The following is a 19,558-nucleotide window of genomic DNA, read 5'->3' as shown; positions in this document are numbered from 1 at the left end:
TATAGGTAAATGGAAAATTACGAAATTTTACTGAAACTCCAAATTAACAGTCACATGGCATTTACTTTGATTCGATTTTGTTTATTCGTCCTCAAATTTACGTATGTCTTGCGGTGTTGTCAGCTCTGGAAGTTTCCACAACTTCTCCATAGTTTAGATGACACTCTAAGACATACGCTTTCCACAATTTTAAACATAAAATTTGATGAACGTTCCTGGACCCAAGCTACACTCCCCGTAAGGTTCGGTGGCCTGGGAATACGAAAAACATCAGACACAGCATTACCGGCGTACTTGTCCTCAGTCCACGCAAATCGCGCAATTATAGCCAGAATTTTAGAACCCTCGTCTTGCCCTTTAGTTATTCCCTTTGCTGACGAGGCCAAGGATGCCTGGGACATTGCTAGTGCCGGCAGTAAGGTCCTCGAGAACACATCTTCCCACAAGCTCTGGGACGGGCCCGTCTGCGAACTAGTGCGTAATAAACTGTTAAACACGTCTACCAGCGTCGCAGAACGGGCTCGACTTTTGGCTGTGGAGAGGTGGGAATCGGGAGCTTGGCTGCAGGAACTACCATCTAAAAACACCGGAACATTGCTGGACCGTAACACATTCCGCCTAGCCACTGCCTTGCGTCTTGGTACTCCCCATGTCGTCCCCCATCAGTGTGTTTGCGGTGCGCACGTAGACAGTTACGGTCACCACGGGTTGTGCTGCTCGCGAAGCGCTGGACGCTTTTCGCGGCATCACAGCCTGAATGACCTCATTCGTCGGGCTCTTGTCACTGCCGGTATGCCAGCTATACTGGAGCCCTCCGGTTTGGCGCGCGACGATGGCAAGAGACCCGATGGAATGACCCTGGTCCCCTGGAATGTGGGACGGGCCCTTGTGTGGGACGCTACTTGTGTCGACACACTTGCCCCGTCCCATGTTCAGGGAACCCGCAAACCAGGCAGAAAACCTAAAGCGGCACAAATATGAGAACCTCAGCGGAGATCTCATATTTGAACCGTTTTGGGTGGAAACCCTAGGCGCATGGGGTCCGGGGGCACATGAGCTTTTTAGACAGATATCTAAGAAGCTTATTGAAGCCACCCGAGACCCCAGAGCCGGGAGCTACCTGGCACAGCGGATAGTAATTGCCATCCAACGTGGCAATGCTGTCAGCTTGCTGGGCACTCTGCCAGGTGGGGACGACCTGGGGAAATTTTTCTTTTATAGCTTTATACTTTAAGTTTGTATATATTTGTATATTTTAGATTGTATGTTTTAGTGTTTAGATAATATTATGTTTGTAAATACTTGGATTATTATTATTATTGTTAAATAATTTAATCATTTAATTATTAGATTGTAATTTGTAAGTTGTAACTTGTTAATTCATTGTTATATTACTTAATAATATTATATAATTACAATAAAACCGTAATGTGAAGTAATGATGATTAAAAAAAACCTAGTATCCTCAAAAGTTAATTCATTATAAACTACGTATAAAATTTTAATATTATTATAGACAGGAGTAAGGATGGAGGATGAAATAAAACTGGATATTTTTATCAGCTTCAATATTTTATTGAGTTTTAGAACATTTACTTAAATAATGACATTAATCATTTTATAATATTTTTGCAATTTTAAAATTGTAATGTTCATAACAAGGACGTTGAAATAATTCAACGTCCTTGGTTCATAACATTAAAATTGTAATGTTCATAACAAGGACGTTGAAATAATTCAACGTTCTTGGTTCATAACATTAAAATTGTAATGTTCATAACAAGGACGTTGAAATAATTCAACGTCCTTGGTTCATAACATTAAAATTGTAATGTTCATAACAAGGATGTTGAAATAATTCAACGTCCTTGGTTCATAACATTAAAATTGGAATGTTTATAACATGATATTGTCTACTTAAATCTAATGAGAAAATGTTTATGAGCCCCACGGCCTTAGAGTATACATTAGCAAGCTATAGAGCGCGCGCATCGCTCGTTCCCCGTTGTGCCGATCGTAAGCAGAAGTTCTATAGATACTTGTCAAACGTATAACGCAAGTCTAGTGATGTTCCATTCGCCATCGTTTGACGCTTATAGGAAAATATGTTCACACTCGTGCTTACAGTTCATACCTTGTTAGAAGCACTCTATAGCTTGCTATAATGTATACTCTATGCCCACGGCCGACAACTTAGCACTTTGGCACTCCCAACTTTCAATATAGCTATCAAAAGTGATATTTCGATCTAAGCGACCTCTTCGGCGAACCAACGAATAAGTAACCCGTTTACACCATTTTAAATTTTTAATACATCTTCAATCCAGCCTTAATTATTTAATTTTTTTTATTAGTTCGAGTTTTTATCAATCAGAATTATTATTCAGAAAGCATATTTGGCAAATTGCGTTGGTGTGTCATTTTTTGAGAAACCACTTTTGCTGTTTTATTGTAGCGAGTAAAAAAAAACAAATTTTTCAGCCACGCCTACTGGCCGCGCGACGCGTACTGGACCACGCCCACTTGTCGCACGACTTGATCGCATAAATAGAAAACCACCTTAACAAAATCAATACAATATAATAATAAATATTCAACGTTCCGTTGCGCGAAATCTAGTCAGTTCTTTCAATCACTTAATCGTAGTTGTGCGCCTCATACTTTATTCCTTTGAATAAATATTAATTATTAACTATATAAAGAACAATCGGCGTAAACCACCACACTTAAGAATAGATAAAATAATCTTAAAATCACAGTTTAATCTCACTTAAGTAGGCCATAACTATGGATACTAGGATCAAATGCAAGGTCCAAGCAATCATTAAAATATTATTAAGTAACGAACCCTCTGGCTTTGCAACGGACGCATTCGAAGTTTAATTTTTATTTTAGTAGTCACGATCACTCACTTTATGTTACGTACATATTTGATAATTCCCAAAGGTATGATGTACTTTAATGACAAAATTTCCATGTTGTTTGTGTACATCTCTATGAAAGAAACTAAGTAGGTACTTAGATGTTTTTCATTGCGAGAACTCGTGACTACCGATCACAGTACTTATATCTATGTGAGTAGTTAATGAGTGATTTCGTTTTTGATTAAGTATTACATAAAATAGAATTTTCATAAAATCCAAATTTTTTTTCTTAATTATAACATTAATTATAAAAAGGTTATTTCAAGCTTTCAACATTAGCAAAACACTTTAACTTATGAAGTATTTAGATAGTCTTGATTACCGCTTTTTACGGACCATTCAGACTTACATCTTTCTTCTGAGTTAGTATGGGAGTGAAGTGATCCGTACACTATCGACGTCTGAAATCTGAATGGTCCGTATTTGCAATCAATTTTTTAAAAATCAATAGAGTAATTATGTAAAACTATCGTACTTACTTTAATCACTTAATTTGTTTATTGCATAAGCAAAATAGACTTTGTACACTGGATATTATCAGATATAGGCATATTTTATTATTTGTTATAAGCTATAGATGGTCAGTAAGTGCTGCTTTAAGGACCACCGAATTCCTTATCTGCATATCTTATATCTTTAAACGAGCAATTCTTGTATATATATATGAGTAAATTATATATATAATTGAAATCTCGGAATCGGCTCCAACGATGCTAGGAATCATTTTTAGAAAATTTCATTTTATTCGTGTTTTATTATCGAATACCGAGCGAAGCTCGGTCAAATAGCTAGTATTAATTATATTCGATCTTACGCGATTACGCGTTTTAATAAAATGTAATACCTATTCAGTTAATCTACGGTAATACCGCTCGCTTTCAAAAGACCGCAGCGGTGCGCGCGTAATTCGAGCGCCCTTTTTGTTTTGATCGCACTTTTTTTAATGTACCTACTAATTTGTGTGTAACTTTCTTACGGATATTATGAATTATGATTGTAGTTGAAAAAAATTTTTAGGCACCTTAGTTAGATCAGAGCCATCAGCCAGGGTGGGGCAAGCGCTTGCCCCAGTATGGCTACGCCCATGCCACAGCTCAGGTAAGTAAATTATTACATTTAAATAGTAAGCTCTTAACGAGTGCCTACTTAGGTACGGCTCTACTTCTATGGTGGGCCATGATTATGATTATGATTGCGCAATTCGCATGCACAAGATATCGGCGATCATAGACGAATATAATTATATTCCCTCTATACAGTCATCATAGGCCAACGTCAAACGTGGAGAAGCCGTAATATTGAAATTCGAACATTTATTGTATGGCACATGAGAATGGATGGTAGAGTAACAGATTGAGCATGGCGGAAGTGCTCGCAGCCACCTCCATTTGCAACTGGTTGTCCGTGTCGCCGCCTTCGTTCCGTACTTTTTCCTCTGGGACGTGTTGTTCAGATTTTTCCAATTCTTCCGCTTCCTTGAATAACTTGGGTACCAAGAATAGCTGTAACATAAAAAAATATTAACAAACAAAAGTACTAAGTAGTAATATTAAATTAATATCCTAGAGAAATGTTATCCGTGGATGTAGTTTAATGCCGTCCTTATGGTGTGACTGCGTTTTGGCTTGTCGTATACAACGCTAAGGCAGTGAGATATTCGACCGACCAGTAGTAGTTTATCGTATCTAATTAACTTTTAAATAGATATCTGAGTGGAACTACAAGTTTGCAAATAATATGTATTTGGTAGGTCCGCAGAGAAATTTAAAAATTACATACGTCGTCATCAACGAGCCCTCCAGGTTTCTCCACAAAATAATGGTCTTCATCATCTGAACTGTAATCTTCACTATCTTCAGCACATTCAAAATATCGACCCTGAAATATAAAAGAAAAATCATAAATTTCAAAAGTTTTGCGGTTTTTTCGGAATTGAACGATTTTTGGTACATCACTAGCGCATATCATCGAATGTCTATGGATTACTGGTTGTATGGGCAACGCTCCCTTTGCCTGTCCCGACCGGGACGAATTAAAAAAAATGTCTATGGATTACGCATATTTTTTATCTGTTGTCATTATGTCAAGTGTCAACTTGACACAATTTATCAATGACAGCTATAAAAACCATAGACAAACACGGAATACAATCAAAAAATTATTACGAAAACATTACTCATCAATCATACAATTTATTTAGTTCAAAACAAAGAAAATCATGTACATATATAGTGCACGAGAATAAAGTGTGATATACAATAATTCTGCGTAATAGGCTGTACAGATGAAAAACAACGAAACAAATATCTGCCAGTGAGTGTAGTGCTAATTACCGTGTAAATGACGATGGCCTCGGCCTTAGCAAATGATTCTCCCAAATATCGAAGCAGCTTAATATGCTGCAGCCCACTAAGTGCTGATGTGACGTCACGGTCGTCTTCCTCAACATCGGGGTGTGTATCGGCAGACGAAAGCTGCGACTCGAACTATATACCAAAGTCGATCGCCAATAAGAAACTAAAAATTCACAGCTCAGCCACCAGAGAAGAAATTGAAAGAGCCATAAACCAATGTAAAGATATCGTTTTAAGTTCCCCGCAGTGTTCAGATGAGAGAAAATGGTTGGTACGCTATTTAGTAGAATTGAGACTGCGCTTAGAAGATATCAAGGATGAAGATGGAGGAATTAGGGAACGGGTGGCGATCAAAGGTCATCATTTCGAGCAGCAGACTAGTGTCGCTAATAGAAAACAGTATTGCGATCATTGTAGTGGAGTTATCTGGAGCATCGTTCAAAACTCATACATCTGCACTGACTGTGGATATGTATGTCATTATAAATGTATAGATGATGTGTGTAGAGTGTGCGCTCATGTGGTTATGACAGAAAAGGGACACTTTGAAATGGGTATATGCCCAGAAAAAGGTTTGGCTGCTCAAGATTATAAGTGTGCCGAATGCAGCACAGCTCTGACATTTAAGGATACCTGGAATGAGCCAAGGCTGTGTGATTATACTGGATTATACTTCTGCACAACCTGTCACTGGAATGATCTGTCTGCCATCCCAGCCAGGGTTGTTCACAACTGGGACTGGGAAAAGAGATACATATCTCGTATAGCATACCAGATGTTGACATTGTCCTGGTCTCGACCGTATATTGATGTAGAAAACACTAACAATAGACTGTTTAAGTTCATAGCCGAGTTGGAGTGGGTTCATAAAATGAGAAAAGATTTGGAATGGATGCGAAGATACCTCTGCGCTTGTGCTGAAGGATCTTCCCTGTTGTCCCCTTTATTTGTTCAACTCGGTGATGTTAATAAAAAATACAGTATGGCACATTTACAAGCCATCAATGATGGTAGCTTAGAATCTGAATTAACTGAACTGACTGAATCTTGCAGGAGTCATATCACTGGATGTGCTCGGTGCTCCGGAAAAGGCTATCTGTGTGAAATTTGTGGTAACAATGAGGTGCTGTACCCATTTGACAGTGGTGCCATAATGTGTGACAAATGCAATAATATGTATCATAGAAGCTGCTGGTTGAGGAAGGGGCAGAATTGTTTGAAGTGTTGGAGGCTGAATGAGAGGAAGAAAAACACTCCAACCACTTCAGATGTTGTGGACACAAATTCTGTATATGATATTGACAAATTTGTTGACTAATTTTTTGATTATTGTTATTATTTTGTACAATTTTGATATGCTTTCAAATATAGTTGTTTGTGTATTTACTATTTAGTATGATGTGGCTTGATAAAATAGAACAAAACTTCTAACAATATTTAATAGACATAATTAAAAATGTATTGTAAATTCATTGTATATAAGCACTTATTTAAAAATTGCGAGATTTATAGCTTTAAAGCTAACTTGGGTATTTTTACTGTGATTTTGAATGATAATAAGATTACATAAATTAATGTTCTAAAAGATGGTAACCCAGTTTATTCCTTTAGTATGACAAACATAATATTATGATGTAGACTTTACCTTAACATAAAAATTTGAGAGGACAAAATATGGATTGAACTAAGAATACTTATTGACTCAAAGCAATAATGTTATATTTAATCTGTTTCACTTATTTATGAAAATTTCACTTGCTAAGTGTTGGTGCTTAATGTGAGAGGCCTCAATAAGTGTAAAAGCTGGGCATAAAATATGTAAAACAGTCTTTATCAATTCATTACTTTTGGTTGTAATAAAATATACTGTTTTAAACATGTCTTTTCTTTAAAACTAATCATATTTATCTTACTATTTACCTAGAAATAATATTTTATTATAATTTATAATAATAAAAATAATATAAGTAAGTAATTTAACAATTTAGTTAAGTATTATAAAAATGTTATTAAGTTCGGTTGGCTACTATGAACTGTGACTTTCATTGTAAGTATATGAAGCCAGAGGCAGATCAATTTAAAATCTTAAATTCCATACCTGACAATCCAAACACCTGCAGGATTCCCGGTAAGTACATGTAATGATGCCCGTGTCCATCTGCTGCAAGTACTGGACTTCTGGCCCTCTCTTCCGACGCGACAGAGAAGAGAAGAACTGCATCACGGAACTGCGCCGAGAAGTCTTCTTCTCAGGCTCACTGGCATTGGAAAATATATGTAAGCTTTAAATATAATATTTACCTATGTGTCTGTTAACTTGTTTGGGTAAAAGTTTGGATTCTGGCCTTTGACACATAGGGTTCTTTTCGAAAAAAAGTAGACAATATTTCCTTACGCGGGTAAGGTCAGAAACCAGAGTTAAAATATATGGTAAATTACTAGTAGTTTGGACAGTACTAGTCGTTGGAAAAACCACAAAAACACCATATTTATTAATGTTGCTTTAAAAACTGACTGTTTTTCTGGCGTTCTTTTACTTTAAAAACAGGAATTTTTTAAAGCAAATAAATATTGTGTTTTTGTGCTTTTTCCAATGACTGGTACTGTCCAATCTACTAGTCATTTACCTTACTGTGACAAATAAATTAGAAAAGCTGGCTGTCTTACTAAAAATATAATTGGACATAGTGTTTGGAACTTGGAAGCAGGTAGCCCTATTGAGGAAGCCTACTAAAACTTATAAGTACTTACTTACTTATATTATTTATTTTTACCACAGATCTAGCAAGGTCGCGCTCTGCGCTTATTAAATTTATGTATTTTACCACATGAATGAGCTTACCTATTGTTCAGTTTGTTCAACGCTGAAGGTTTTAAGTCCTCGCCTAATAAGGCCTCGGTGGAATGCCTTTTGGCTCGTCTCTTGATGCAATGGTTGCCACTTTGAAACTGCCGCTCATGAAACACTAAATTAAAAATAAACATACTTAAATCACAAATTGAAATATTTTTTATACTTACTTACTTAAAAGGCCCATTCACGGCAGGACTGCCGTGCAGTCCTGCCGTGAATGGGCCTCTTTACTTTGATTTCTTTTTTCAACTCTATTTTTTTATTCAAAGATAATATCTTTGTTTTTATTTATCCGATGTATCATGTATTATTTTGCTCTATGTTTTTGTTTTTTAATTGTTTTAAGGGTTCCGTACCCAAAGGGTAAAAACGGAACCCTATTGCTTAGACTGCGTTGCACCAACTAACTTTAACTTTAACCTTAACCCTTAATTCGACAGAATTTTTTTTCACGATTTTTTTTTGTTCATATACCTTTCCTGTAGTGTCTAAAGACGTACAGAAAAATAAAAAAAAATCCCTATTTGACAATTTTCGAGAAAATAATAGTATAGTATATTATACATTGCCGGGTACCTACAAAACGCCCTTCCAATATATACGTATAGCCCGCTATGCAACTCTGATTCAGAGCACATTACATTTAATTTTTTTTTAGAAATTAAAAAAATATGTAATTTTTAATATTCTTTATATGTACGTTATTGTTAAATTGTCGTGTGCACTACCTATTGTTACCTCTTTTTTAATGTTTCCTGTAACAGGTCTACTGGAAGAGATTCCAATTGGAATAAGTAGTACCTTTGTACTAAAGTGTATATCTTATTTTAAGTTTTCTCTGTTAACGATTATGTGTACATAAATTATTAAATAAATAAATAAATAAAATTTAAAATAATTAATTGGTTTTAAGGCTAAGTTAGGACAAATAATAGCTGTTTCTTTGGCTTGTTTATCAATTTGCCCAAGCAGTGACTTTTATTGGGGATGAAACATAGGGGTAGTTATAAGTTTCTGCAAAAGATAATTAAGTATAAATGTCCTTTTTTAGGGTGTTACATGTCCACATAGAGTAGTAGCTACATTATAGACTTAATTTCAAACGTAATTTTCTACAAATTGCAGGTTTTTTTTATGTATTTTAAAATTAATCAAAATTTGACTACTAAGAACATTCACAGATAAAAGCTTCTGAAGCTTCGAGTAAAAGTATTTATCAACTGGCTGATTTCAGAAAGCATTTAGAAGACGCTTTTAAGGTCCTGATCTGTAAAAACATTGAAATTTCAATAAAATATAGCTATATAACTTACTTATGGCTGGTTGGCAAAGGTGCAGTAATGACAGAAACTTTGAAAGCTCTAACAAAATGTTTCATGACCTATAATGGAGTCATATACCTAGAGAACCACAGGATAAACACTGTAAAAGATAATATTATATCAAAAACTGATTTAGTATCCATCTATGTACCTACTAAAAGTGTTTTAGTCAAGGTGGTTGGTGAGGGTTTTCATCTAGAAGTAAAGATCAATTAATTAAATTTTGTAAAAAAAGCTCAGTTATCGTGTCCAGCTATACTTTTGGGCCTTTAAAAGGCCTTTCATGTATTTTTTATAAAAAAAATCATTGACAACTAAAAAGAAATGCCTCAAACTAGCAATTTACCAATTTATACAAAATTAGGAATATCAGAAAAACTTTTTTCAGTAAGCTACATCTCACTCAATGAGGAAAAGAAAGCTTTGTAAGAGCTTAGAGTGAGTAGAAATGTAAAATTCCTAGAATAACCAAAATATTTTTCATAGACCAGTACAAAAGTAAGCTAAGACTAAAGAGGCCGAACAATTTTCCCATAAATATTATCAAATCTGAGACCAAATGTCGAAATATTAAGTATAATGAAGACCATGGACAAAGTTTAAGTCCAATAAGTCCAACAGGTCCAGCTGCAGCAGTTCACAAAAGGTCCAGGATGATAGTACCGACTTCACCTTTAATTCGACGAAGTGAAACTCGCTATACGTAGAATTTCGTAGTGTGATTTCAGAGAAAGCGGCAATGTATAATCGGCTAAACGTATAGTTTAGGCATAATTATAGGTATGATATGAAAGCAGATTTGTCCAAATTATTATTCAGTCGCATGATTCAGATAGTTAACAATTAATAACTATTGCTAAAGTGTAACTTAGACCATTTTAAATATCTTAAATAACATTATTTAAAAACGCAAACCATCGACTTAGGTTTACACTTTTCGATATTTTATATTATTTTTCTTTGAAACATATAAAATAGTATAAAAACTAGAAGAGTTTTTTAATAATACAATACAGAAACCTCATTAAAATATGGAATAATTTTCGAGCTAGAATTTTTTAAAGTAAACGTATAGCCCGCTATTTAGGGTCGAATTAAGGGTTAACTATAACCGGATTAAATTGACAGATGTCGTATGAGAATATGGGGTGTTTGGACGCCATATTTAACTTTAACTTTACCCACGCCTCTGGTGCAACCCAACCTAAGACTTCGATGACTGTCCATCTGTCACAGGGCGGCAGGCTGTAAGTTGTAACTCAAAAACGCTTGTGCGTCATGTGTTATAGCGGCAACAGTCGTTGCCGCTATATTCTATAACAACAAATTATAAGTACCTAGGCACTTGAAATGTTCACAAAATACTCAGTTGTGTACTTTAATAATTAAGAATAAAATTTAAATACTTAAATAAATAAGGGGCCCACTTACGGGGGGTCCATACAAAATCACAATTTTTAGCCTATTTTTGCTCTGTAGTGGTACGGACTACGGAACCCTTCTAGAGCGAGTCCAACTCGCACTTGGCCGATTATTTACATAATAATTGTTGACAGCTGTTGACATGACCTACGAGCGGCGAGCACAAAATTTTTCAAACAAATGTTACGTAAGTAGGTACGTTCATCGTTCGAATTTCGATGCTTGATATTTATACAATACCTATAAAAATTGATTTACAATTGTGTTAGTAATGCTAAAACTCGAAAACGGCTGAACGGATTGGGCTAATTTTAGTCTTAAAATATTCGTAGAAATCCAGGGAAGGTTTTAAAGTGACACGAAGTTCACCGGGACAGCTAGTTGAATAATATTAAAAATAGGTTTTTAAATTAGCTTTTAAAGATGTTTGTGTATAGGCACAGAATATATATTAGAATAATATAATTAATTTTTTCTAGTAGTACCAAGTAAGTAGGTATAGGGTAGGTTTATACAGAAGCATTCTTTAAAAAATTAGGAGTAATATTGCTAATTATTAAACTGTGTAGGTAGTAGTACTTGTACTATTATCTATTTTGTGGTAGTAGGTACTTGAGGGCGCGTATGTATAGTCCACGGAGCTAAGTATAGTCTGTCAAAAAAGTGAAGAAATTACAAAGTGGCAACATCGTAGTGTTGATCTCTTTCAAATAAATCAAGAAAAAACCGGCCAAGTGCGTGTCGGGCCACGCGCAATATAGGGTTCCGTAGTACCGCTAGTTTTTTAAATTTTTGTATGGTCAATGAATGTACATTTATAACGTGTTTTATACTTAATACTACTAACAACATCATCTCAGTTACTTTCAAAGGTATTTGAACGAAAAGTTCCTTTATACTTCGCCGAATACATTTTTTTATGTTGATCGACTATTACTCGATAACTTATGAAGTTTTCTTAGCCGTGATAGTTTTCCTTTTAAATTCAGCGTAATATTTCCTACTCCCGTGATTTTTTTCACATTTTCACTTTGAGATCCATAGCCTCCATAGGTCGCTGGTTCAAATCCGGCTCGAAGGACCAAAAAAGATGTACGGTGCGCACAACCTTTTATGATAGATTGATATTGATTTGATAGAGAGCGAGAAAAAGTCCGTTTTTGATACTAATGTCGTTTATTGATGGACTGATAGAATGAGATGAGTACGCGCGGAATCATTGGTGACCGAATGCGAACTGAAGTTAATGCTAACTATTACATACTTAAATCGTGTCAAATGCTGATGATACAATTTTGTGTACGCGCTTGCCCGTACGGTACCGTAACTATACTTAGTTTAATTTAGCGTTAACTAATAACTTGAATTATCCGGACTTACTCCCGAACTTGTGTACTTGTAAGTTGTACTAGCTTATGATTGATGAATAATTCACTAATAATTGTAAGTTGTAATTTTTATCGTAACTTACTACTATTTATGTCATTGCCACCCAAATTCCAGTTAAGCTTACTGATATCTGAGTTCTTGTCCACAGCTTTCTCGCTAGGCCATAGCTCCTCTACTGAGTTGTTTGCAATAGTTTCTGTCGATGTATTGCGATTGTCCTTATCGTACGGTTGATCTAACACCTTGAATTAAAAAAAACAGGCAGTACTGTAAATAACACGAATTTATAAGTTTTTAAATGAAAATAAATTCAAGTTTTTATCGAATTGTACATTTTAGGGTTCCGTATTTCTGTTTCATTATGTTGTGTGCTAGGTAGACTCTATAAATTAAATAAAAATTAAAGTATAGAGTGTAGACCGTAGACTAAATACTTATCCTATACGGTACCTAATAATAATTATGTGACCTGTACAGCCTGTACTGTTACCTGGTAATGAGCTCTGCTGCCGAGGAAAAATACAGCGCCTGAACCACCAGAGAGAGACATCTTGTACCTTAGCTGTAATTGCACCTCTTTCAGTAGATAGATCTAGATAACTCTGATTAATTGCTTATTTTAATGATACATATTTATGTGAATTGTGAGAATGGAGTGTGTTTATAACATTAAAGTATGGTAAAACAAAGGCTTTGTTGCTTTAGCGTTAGAGTTTTTTTAACCTCACTTTTTGTTGAAATACAGTTTTTAAACTATGGATACTCATTAATTACAAGTACTTATGTAATTTTAGATCTGTGAAGTAGACGTACATACCTCAATAGTACCATTTCAAATAAATTTGAGTAGGCACTTTTCTAACACTAAAAATTTACAAGAACCATTTGTTTTCGCAAAATTTTGGAAATAATGATAAGTATATTCAGTTATAAAATTTAAAATAATATTACATACTTAATTTATTATTAAGACGAAAATATAACAATGAACAACTGATTGAGTAATGTTTATTAGCAAGTAAGTAAGTAAATAATATAATTTCTTATGTAAGTTATTGAAGAAAATTATGATGTTCTTACCTTTATATCGTCTGGCGATTGTGTATTACACATGCAATTCAATTTTAAACACATGGATAAGAAAAAAATGATATTTATTTGTTGCAAAGTAGTTTTTGTGAATTGTTGAAAGTGACATAAATGTCGCATGCGCTTTGAGTACTTACTAGGTATGTTGGTGTAAAATTAAGTTAGAGTTACTTATTAAGTAATTTTTTAATGTCATTTATTTAGTAATATCAAATCTCTACTTAGACCTACAGTCAAATAATATTATTATCAATTCAATATTGCAGATGTACATGTGTACACAGAACATTTCTCTGAAAATTAGGCTCATTTTAATTTTAATGATAATAATCGATAAACGATACAAAATTAATGTTTGAAGGACTTTAATATTTTTGTGGGAAAATGGTGGGAAAATAAAAAAGGAGTCAAATTAGCCACGTCAGGACTGTAAGCAGTCAAGTCCAAGCATTCGTCATTCTCCTGTGTCCGGTACGTAGTACAAATCTAGCAATTACTCTAGTCGACAGAATGGCAAATCTTGAAGTCTAGTTCTTATACGACATGAAATAAGGTTTATAATTTTGTGTGCGCCACATTTAAATGTAGCGGCTGTGTGAACCGCCGTACCGCGTGGCAACGGACTCCTCGCAAGAGTAAGTGAAAGGCTTGCTTATATGCTGCGGATTTCAAAAACTCTGATAGCGCGATGCAGATCTGCAGTGCGCCTACTGACAGAGACTTCAAAATTGTTATTAATTTATTTTGTGTCCCATGATTTCACGGTGGTACTGAAAACTAACTTTGAAGCAATAAAAACTGTATAATATTAACTGTATCAAGCGTGGAGCACATACCTACTATAAAATTATGTTTCTAAAATTCGCTATTTTATCAACTGCCCGAAAAAAATTAATTATAAGACGTGTCATTTTCATTTCCTAATTTTATCAGATGCATTCACTGCAGGATCTTTGGCTGACTAAATAAATAATATTTTCGGACGAATGACGACTTCACGCCTCATGTAAATACAGATTATATTTGCAAACAATGTGCGCTTTTATAATTTTGGACGTGACGGTAATAACGTGAACGTTCGCGGTAAAACGATAACACGAGGAAGTAAAATGTATGGAAATATAATATGAATATGAGCTTTTAAATTTCCGTCGACGATAACTTTTTAACGTGCACGTTAGAGGACATCACGACGCCTACACTCTTCTGAACCGCACAAAACGTCCGCGGTGCGTAAAATCAAAAGAGCATTTAACATACCCAACGTTTTATTGTGGAAGTCGGCGTCCACGATAACGTGACGTCCGGAATTATAAAAGCGTACATTCAGTAGCAAGTAGCAACTACAATGGTTTTAAAAACAATATCTAAAAAATGTATAAAAAACACTCTACATCTCATTGCTCTGTGCAAATAATGTAAGAGGGGTAAATCAGGTTTCTTTAGTATTAAGACTTGAGTACTTATCGTGACTTCGATCTGCTCGCAACACTGACCTCCATTATACAAGTACACGTACTTGTTTAATGGATATCAGTGGCTCGCAATAATAATAATAATATGGTCTCTTTGTCTATGTAAAAATACTTTTATACATATTTTAAGTAATAATTTAATAAGACAGAGTCTTGTAGAGCTCGTGAAGTTTTTAGATGACGAAATAATAATAGATATAAATTGACCCGGGTATTACTCATCATTGACTATTCATGACTGTAGGTACACACTATTAGTGACTCCGTAGCGTTGAGTGATGGTTTTTAGGGTTCCGTACCCAAAGGGTAAAAACGGGACCCTATTACTGAGACTTCGATGTCTGTCTGTCTATCTGTCTGTCTGTCTGTCTCCAGGCTGTTTTCAAATTTTCAAAGATTATGTAAGTATTTCTGGTGCCGCTATAACAACAAATACTAAAAACAAAATAAATGTAATATTTAATCCCATATAGGCCATACAACAAACGTTATTTTTTGGTCTTTTTGGATCGTAATCCATACTTAATAGTAACATATAAACATTTGAAATTTTCACAAAATCCTCAATTATATGTGTATTGTGTACTTTAATATTAAATAATAAAATTAAAATAAAATAAATAATTAAGGGGGCTTCGATACAAAAAACACAATTTTTTCCTTATTTTCGCTATAAGTATACCTAACGGTACGGAATACGGAACCCTTCGTGCGCGAGTCCGACTCGCGCTAGGCCGATTTTTAATGTCATAATATACTTAGTTTGGGTTGCACCAGAGGCGTGGTTAAAGTTAAAGTTATGGTTATAGTTAAATATGGCGTCCTTTAGGTTTGGGAAAATGGTTATGACTAAAAGGTTATGAATCACTATTCACTGCCATAGACTAATAGGAATCACGTTTCTTCAAAGTCTTGTCTTTTATTAGGTGGATACTAATTAGAACTTAGAATCATGTTGACGAGTGACAATGATCAGTAAAACGCTTTGATTCCCCACGTATACGCTACTGTTTACATCTCTGTGCTGCAATTTCAGGTTTTATTATGTTACTCACAGAGTATAATTTAGATCAGCGGGAGTCATACCTCTACGTAGAGAGTTGCTGACGTAAACTAAACGTAAGTGGGTCGTTATTGCGCCTTAACGTGGACAGCTGGAAACAGAAACGCACCAAGTCACATACCTAATATTATTGATCAATTTTTATCAATGCAAAGGATTTAGATACTTACTTATAATAAGACGTTATAATTTTATTTACTCTATAATTTATATTTTGCAAGTATAGCATTAAACTATTTAATAAGGTGTATAAAAATGTAAAAAATAACTAAACTAATCCATTTGATGATATAATTAAAGACATGAATTGAACGTTAAAGTTTTATAAAACACTAGCTGTCCCGGCAAAAGTTGTTTTGCTATATAAAGTATTTCGCCCATATTTTTTTTATTTAAGTGACTAATTAAGTATGTTACCATGGCAACGTCCATCGGTATCCCGTCGAACAAAAAATGGTCGCCTCGAGTCTCGAGTTGTAATAATTTACAATTATTTATTTACTTATCAATATAAAAAGTTGCCAGTAGCCGATTCTTAGACCTACTGAATATGCATATAAAGGTAAAAATCAGTAAAGCCGTTTCGGAGAAGTACGGTAACCAAACATTGTGACACGAGAATTTTATATACTTACCGTATAACAATAAACTAAACTGTATTCTCTTCTATGAATTATTGTAGTCAAAAGATGAAACTCAAAGAAAGAAAAATGGAATATTTCGTACATAGCCCAAGGCCCAACGCCCAACGGTACAAGTAACGGTATAATATACTACCTACCAAAAAAATCATAAATATTAAGATTAAATTTTCATAATTATATTTTATAGATATTTTTGCATTTCCTTATTACAGTATACTGTGCTGTGCGTGACTTTACTACAAGCAAACTGCATTCTATAACCCCTTACTTATTGACTTTCACCTTGGGACGGACATCGTATACGTTCCCTACCCACGTAAATCGCGTCACCGGTTTCGACCAATCAGTAATGGAATCTTGAATCGCGCTATCGAAGTTTTTGCGTGTGCTCTGTATATATACGACAGCTTTACTCGTCTGACTATGGAGGTCCGTTGCTACTCGGGACACCGGTCGTGGCGGAGGGCCGGTCTAAGCCTCCGCCATCTGAATGTGTCGCCTAATTTAAGACGTCATGTATGGGTTCAATACTGAAAATGGAATAAAAAGTTAAAACAGTTCTTAATGGTTCTTAAGTTCTTAAAATGATAATGAGAATTCCTCTCACAGCCACCGAAGTAGCTCCTTAGACTTCCTTTTAAGGGTCTCGTACCCAATGGGTAAAAACGAGACCCTATTACTAAGACTTTGATGTCTGTCTTTTTTTTTTATTAAATAAATGGACACTCGCAACATCAGAAGAGCTGCAGGTGCGTTGCCGGCCTTATAAGAGGGTATACGCTCTAAGCTTTAAGGTTTGCAGGTCGTAGGTCCGGAAATACTGCTGGTGACAGTCCATTCCAGAGTTTTACAGTCTGTCCGTCTGTCTGTCTCCAGGCTGTGTCTTAAGAACGGTGATAGCTAGAGAGTTGAAATTTTGACGGATTATGTATTTCTGTTGCCGCTATAACAACAAATACTTACTAAAAACAAAATAAATCAAATATTTAAGGGGGGCTCCCATTTTGCTCTTAAATGGTACGGAACCCTGCGTGCGCGAGTCCGACTCGTACTTGGCCAATTATTTATCAATAATCATAATTTTAAAAATATTTGAGTGTACCTCTCTCTTATATATATTAGAGTGTGTATAATAAATGTTTTGTAAGTAGATTTACGCATTATAAATTATTTATTTCTGGTTCATGTGAATTGTAATTGAAGGGTGATAATTACCTATAAATAAAATAATAATGAACTCTAAAGAACATTGCAATTGAATGGTACAAAAATTAATATTATAATAATATTATTAACAATAATTTTAATGCTTATTATTCTCGTTTTCAATTTTTAGGGTTCCGTACCGTACCCAAAGCAAAGAGGATATAATAAACTACGTAATGTACCCAAAGAGTAAAAATGGGACCCTATTACTGACTTCGTTGTTTGTCTGTCTGTCTGTCTATATGTCGCCAGGCTGTATCTCAAGAACCGCTATAGCTAGACTTCTGAATTTTTTACAGATTGTGTAAGTATATCAGCTGTTGCCGCTATTACAACAAATACTAAAAATAAAATAATATTTGAGGGGGGCTCCCATAAAACAAACGTGATATTTTTTACCTTTTTTGCTCAATATCAATAATGGCAACAGGTAGGCACTTGAAATTTTCACAAAGGCCTTAGATATATGTGTAATTTAATAATAAATAAGTAATAGGTACTATTTAAATTAAATTCCAATTTAAAGGGGACTCCCATACAAAAAACACAATTTTTGGCCTATTTTTGCTCTATAACGGTACGGAACCCTTCGTGCGCGAGTCCGACTTGCACTTGGCCGATTTTATTATAAGTGTCTTAACACACCATGTCGAAGTTCCGCGGCGGACATTCCGCATGATTACGTCAGCAATGTCAAACGCATGTAGAAACAATAATATATAACGCGACGGAATTTCTGTATGGTGTGTCATCCTCATCGGTACCGAATTTAAATACATTGCAGGCGGAATCAAGCCGAACTTCCGCCGCGGTAATTCGGCATAGTCACAGAATATAATACGACAGTATATATTAAATCTATGGTTTAGACCATAAAGTTAATAAACCTAGCGGAATAGAGAGACAAAAGCCTGAGCAAGAGAGATGTCACTATCAGTAACACTGCGTGGTAAAAAGAGACGTGTGATACATGACAGCAGCACTCTTTCTTTTTTTGACGTCCAGTCGGCACGGGCCGCATGTTGACAATTTTAATTCTCATAGAAATCATGTTCAATCATGCTTGTGTAAGTGTATACGTACCTACACATTTTTTTACACACAGATGAAACCAGTTTCGGTTTCGTTTGACAGCTCGAGATTGTTGCTCTATTTCGCTAGGTATATTAACTTTATGGCTTAGACACTTAAAACGGTGATAAGATCCGAATGCCAAGGCCCGTTTTTTCTTGGATTGATTTGAAAGGGATGACACTACGATGTTGCCACTTTTTAATTTCTTCACTTTCTTGACAGACTATACAGTGTATTATTTTCCCCTATGGTAAAGTAAGCGTAGGTAAAAGTACGGTACCCGTTTAAATATTACAGTTCGACAAGGCTTTATTTGAACGTGGGTGACATTGACGGGAGCGCTGCTGGTAAAGGAGAACTGTCAAACACGTCATGTCAAAACTCAATAATGACGTTTTTCTACATTGATAGAAGCGTTTAGTTCCTTTTCTCGCCACGTTCAAATAAAGCCTTGTCGAACTGTATTTTCTTCTATGGCGTATTAGAAGACCTATAATCTGTCAAAGAAGTGAAGAAAAATATATATCTATGGACGCTTCATACCACGTCAGTCTGGCCCCGTGGTAAGTACCTCAAGGACTTGTGTTACAGGTACCAGACAACGGAAATATATATAATACTTTTTGTACTATACATATATTTAAGATTTTTATTATATGATACACATATTCAATACACATCCATGACCCAGGAACTTTGAAATCTTTTTGTTCCGTCGGCGGGATTCAAACCCGCACTGAGC

The 19,558-nt window shown here is 35.1% G+C and overlaps 2 protein-coding genes across 4 annotated transcripts; one reads left to right on the top strand and one right to left on the bottom strand.

The window, feature by feature from the left end:
• Positions 1-4,226: 4,226 nt before the first annotated feature.
• Positions 4,227-13,447, bottom strand: LOC121735069. Of its 3 annotated transcripts, none has more exons than XM_042125759.1 (7): positions 13,346-13,447; positions 12,756-12,865; positions 12,348-12,507; positions 8,121-8,244; positions 7,377-7,536; positions 4,704-4,802; positions 4,227-4,426 (listed from the first exon to the last, which is right to left on the bottom strand). In XM_042125759.1, the coding sequence occupies exons 2-7, from the start codon at positions 12,813-12,815 to the stop codon at positions 4,238-4,240; spliced, it is 792 nt and encodes a 263-aa protein (XP_041981693.1). In that variant the 5' UTR covers positions 12,816-12,865; positions 13,346-13,447; the 3' UTR covers positions 4,227-4,237. The 3 variants fall into 3 exon arrangements, with proteins under 3 accessions (XP_041981693.1, XP_041981674.1, XP_041981685.1); XM_042125740.1 differs by having other exon boundaries at positions 12,756-12,827; XM_042125751.1 differs by having other exon boundaries at positions 12,390-12,507; positions 12,756-12,827.
• LOC121735044 (differentially expressed in FDCP 8 homolog) lies at positions 5,069-7,158 on the top strand. Its single transcript, XM_042125713.1, has one exon. It carries the CDS (start codon positions 5,265-5,267, stop codon positions 6,594-6,596), a length of 1,332 nt encoding a protein of 443 aa, XP_041981647.1. The 5' UTR covers positions 5,069-5,264; the 3' UTR covers positions 6,597-7,158.
• Positions 13,448-19,558: the final 6,111 nt, after the last annotated feature.

Source organism: Aricia agestis, chromosome 2, assembly GCF_905147365.1.
Source record: "Aricia agestis chromosome 2, ilAriAges1.1, whole genome shotgun sequence".
Classification (NCBI taxonomy): domain Eukaryota; kingdom Metazoa; phylum Arthropoda; class Insecta; order Lepidoptera; family Lycaenidae; genus Aricia; species Aricia agestis.
The sequence above is the reverse complement of the archived record's forward strand: the minus strand, read 5'-3'. Positions and strand labels throughout refer to the sequence as shown.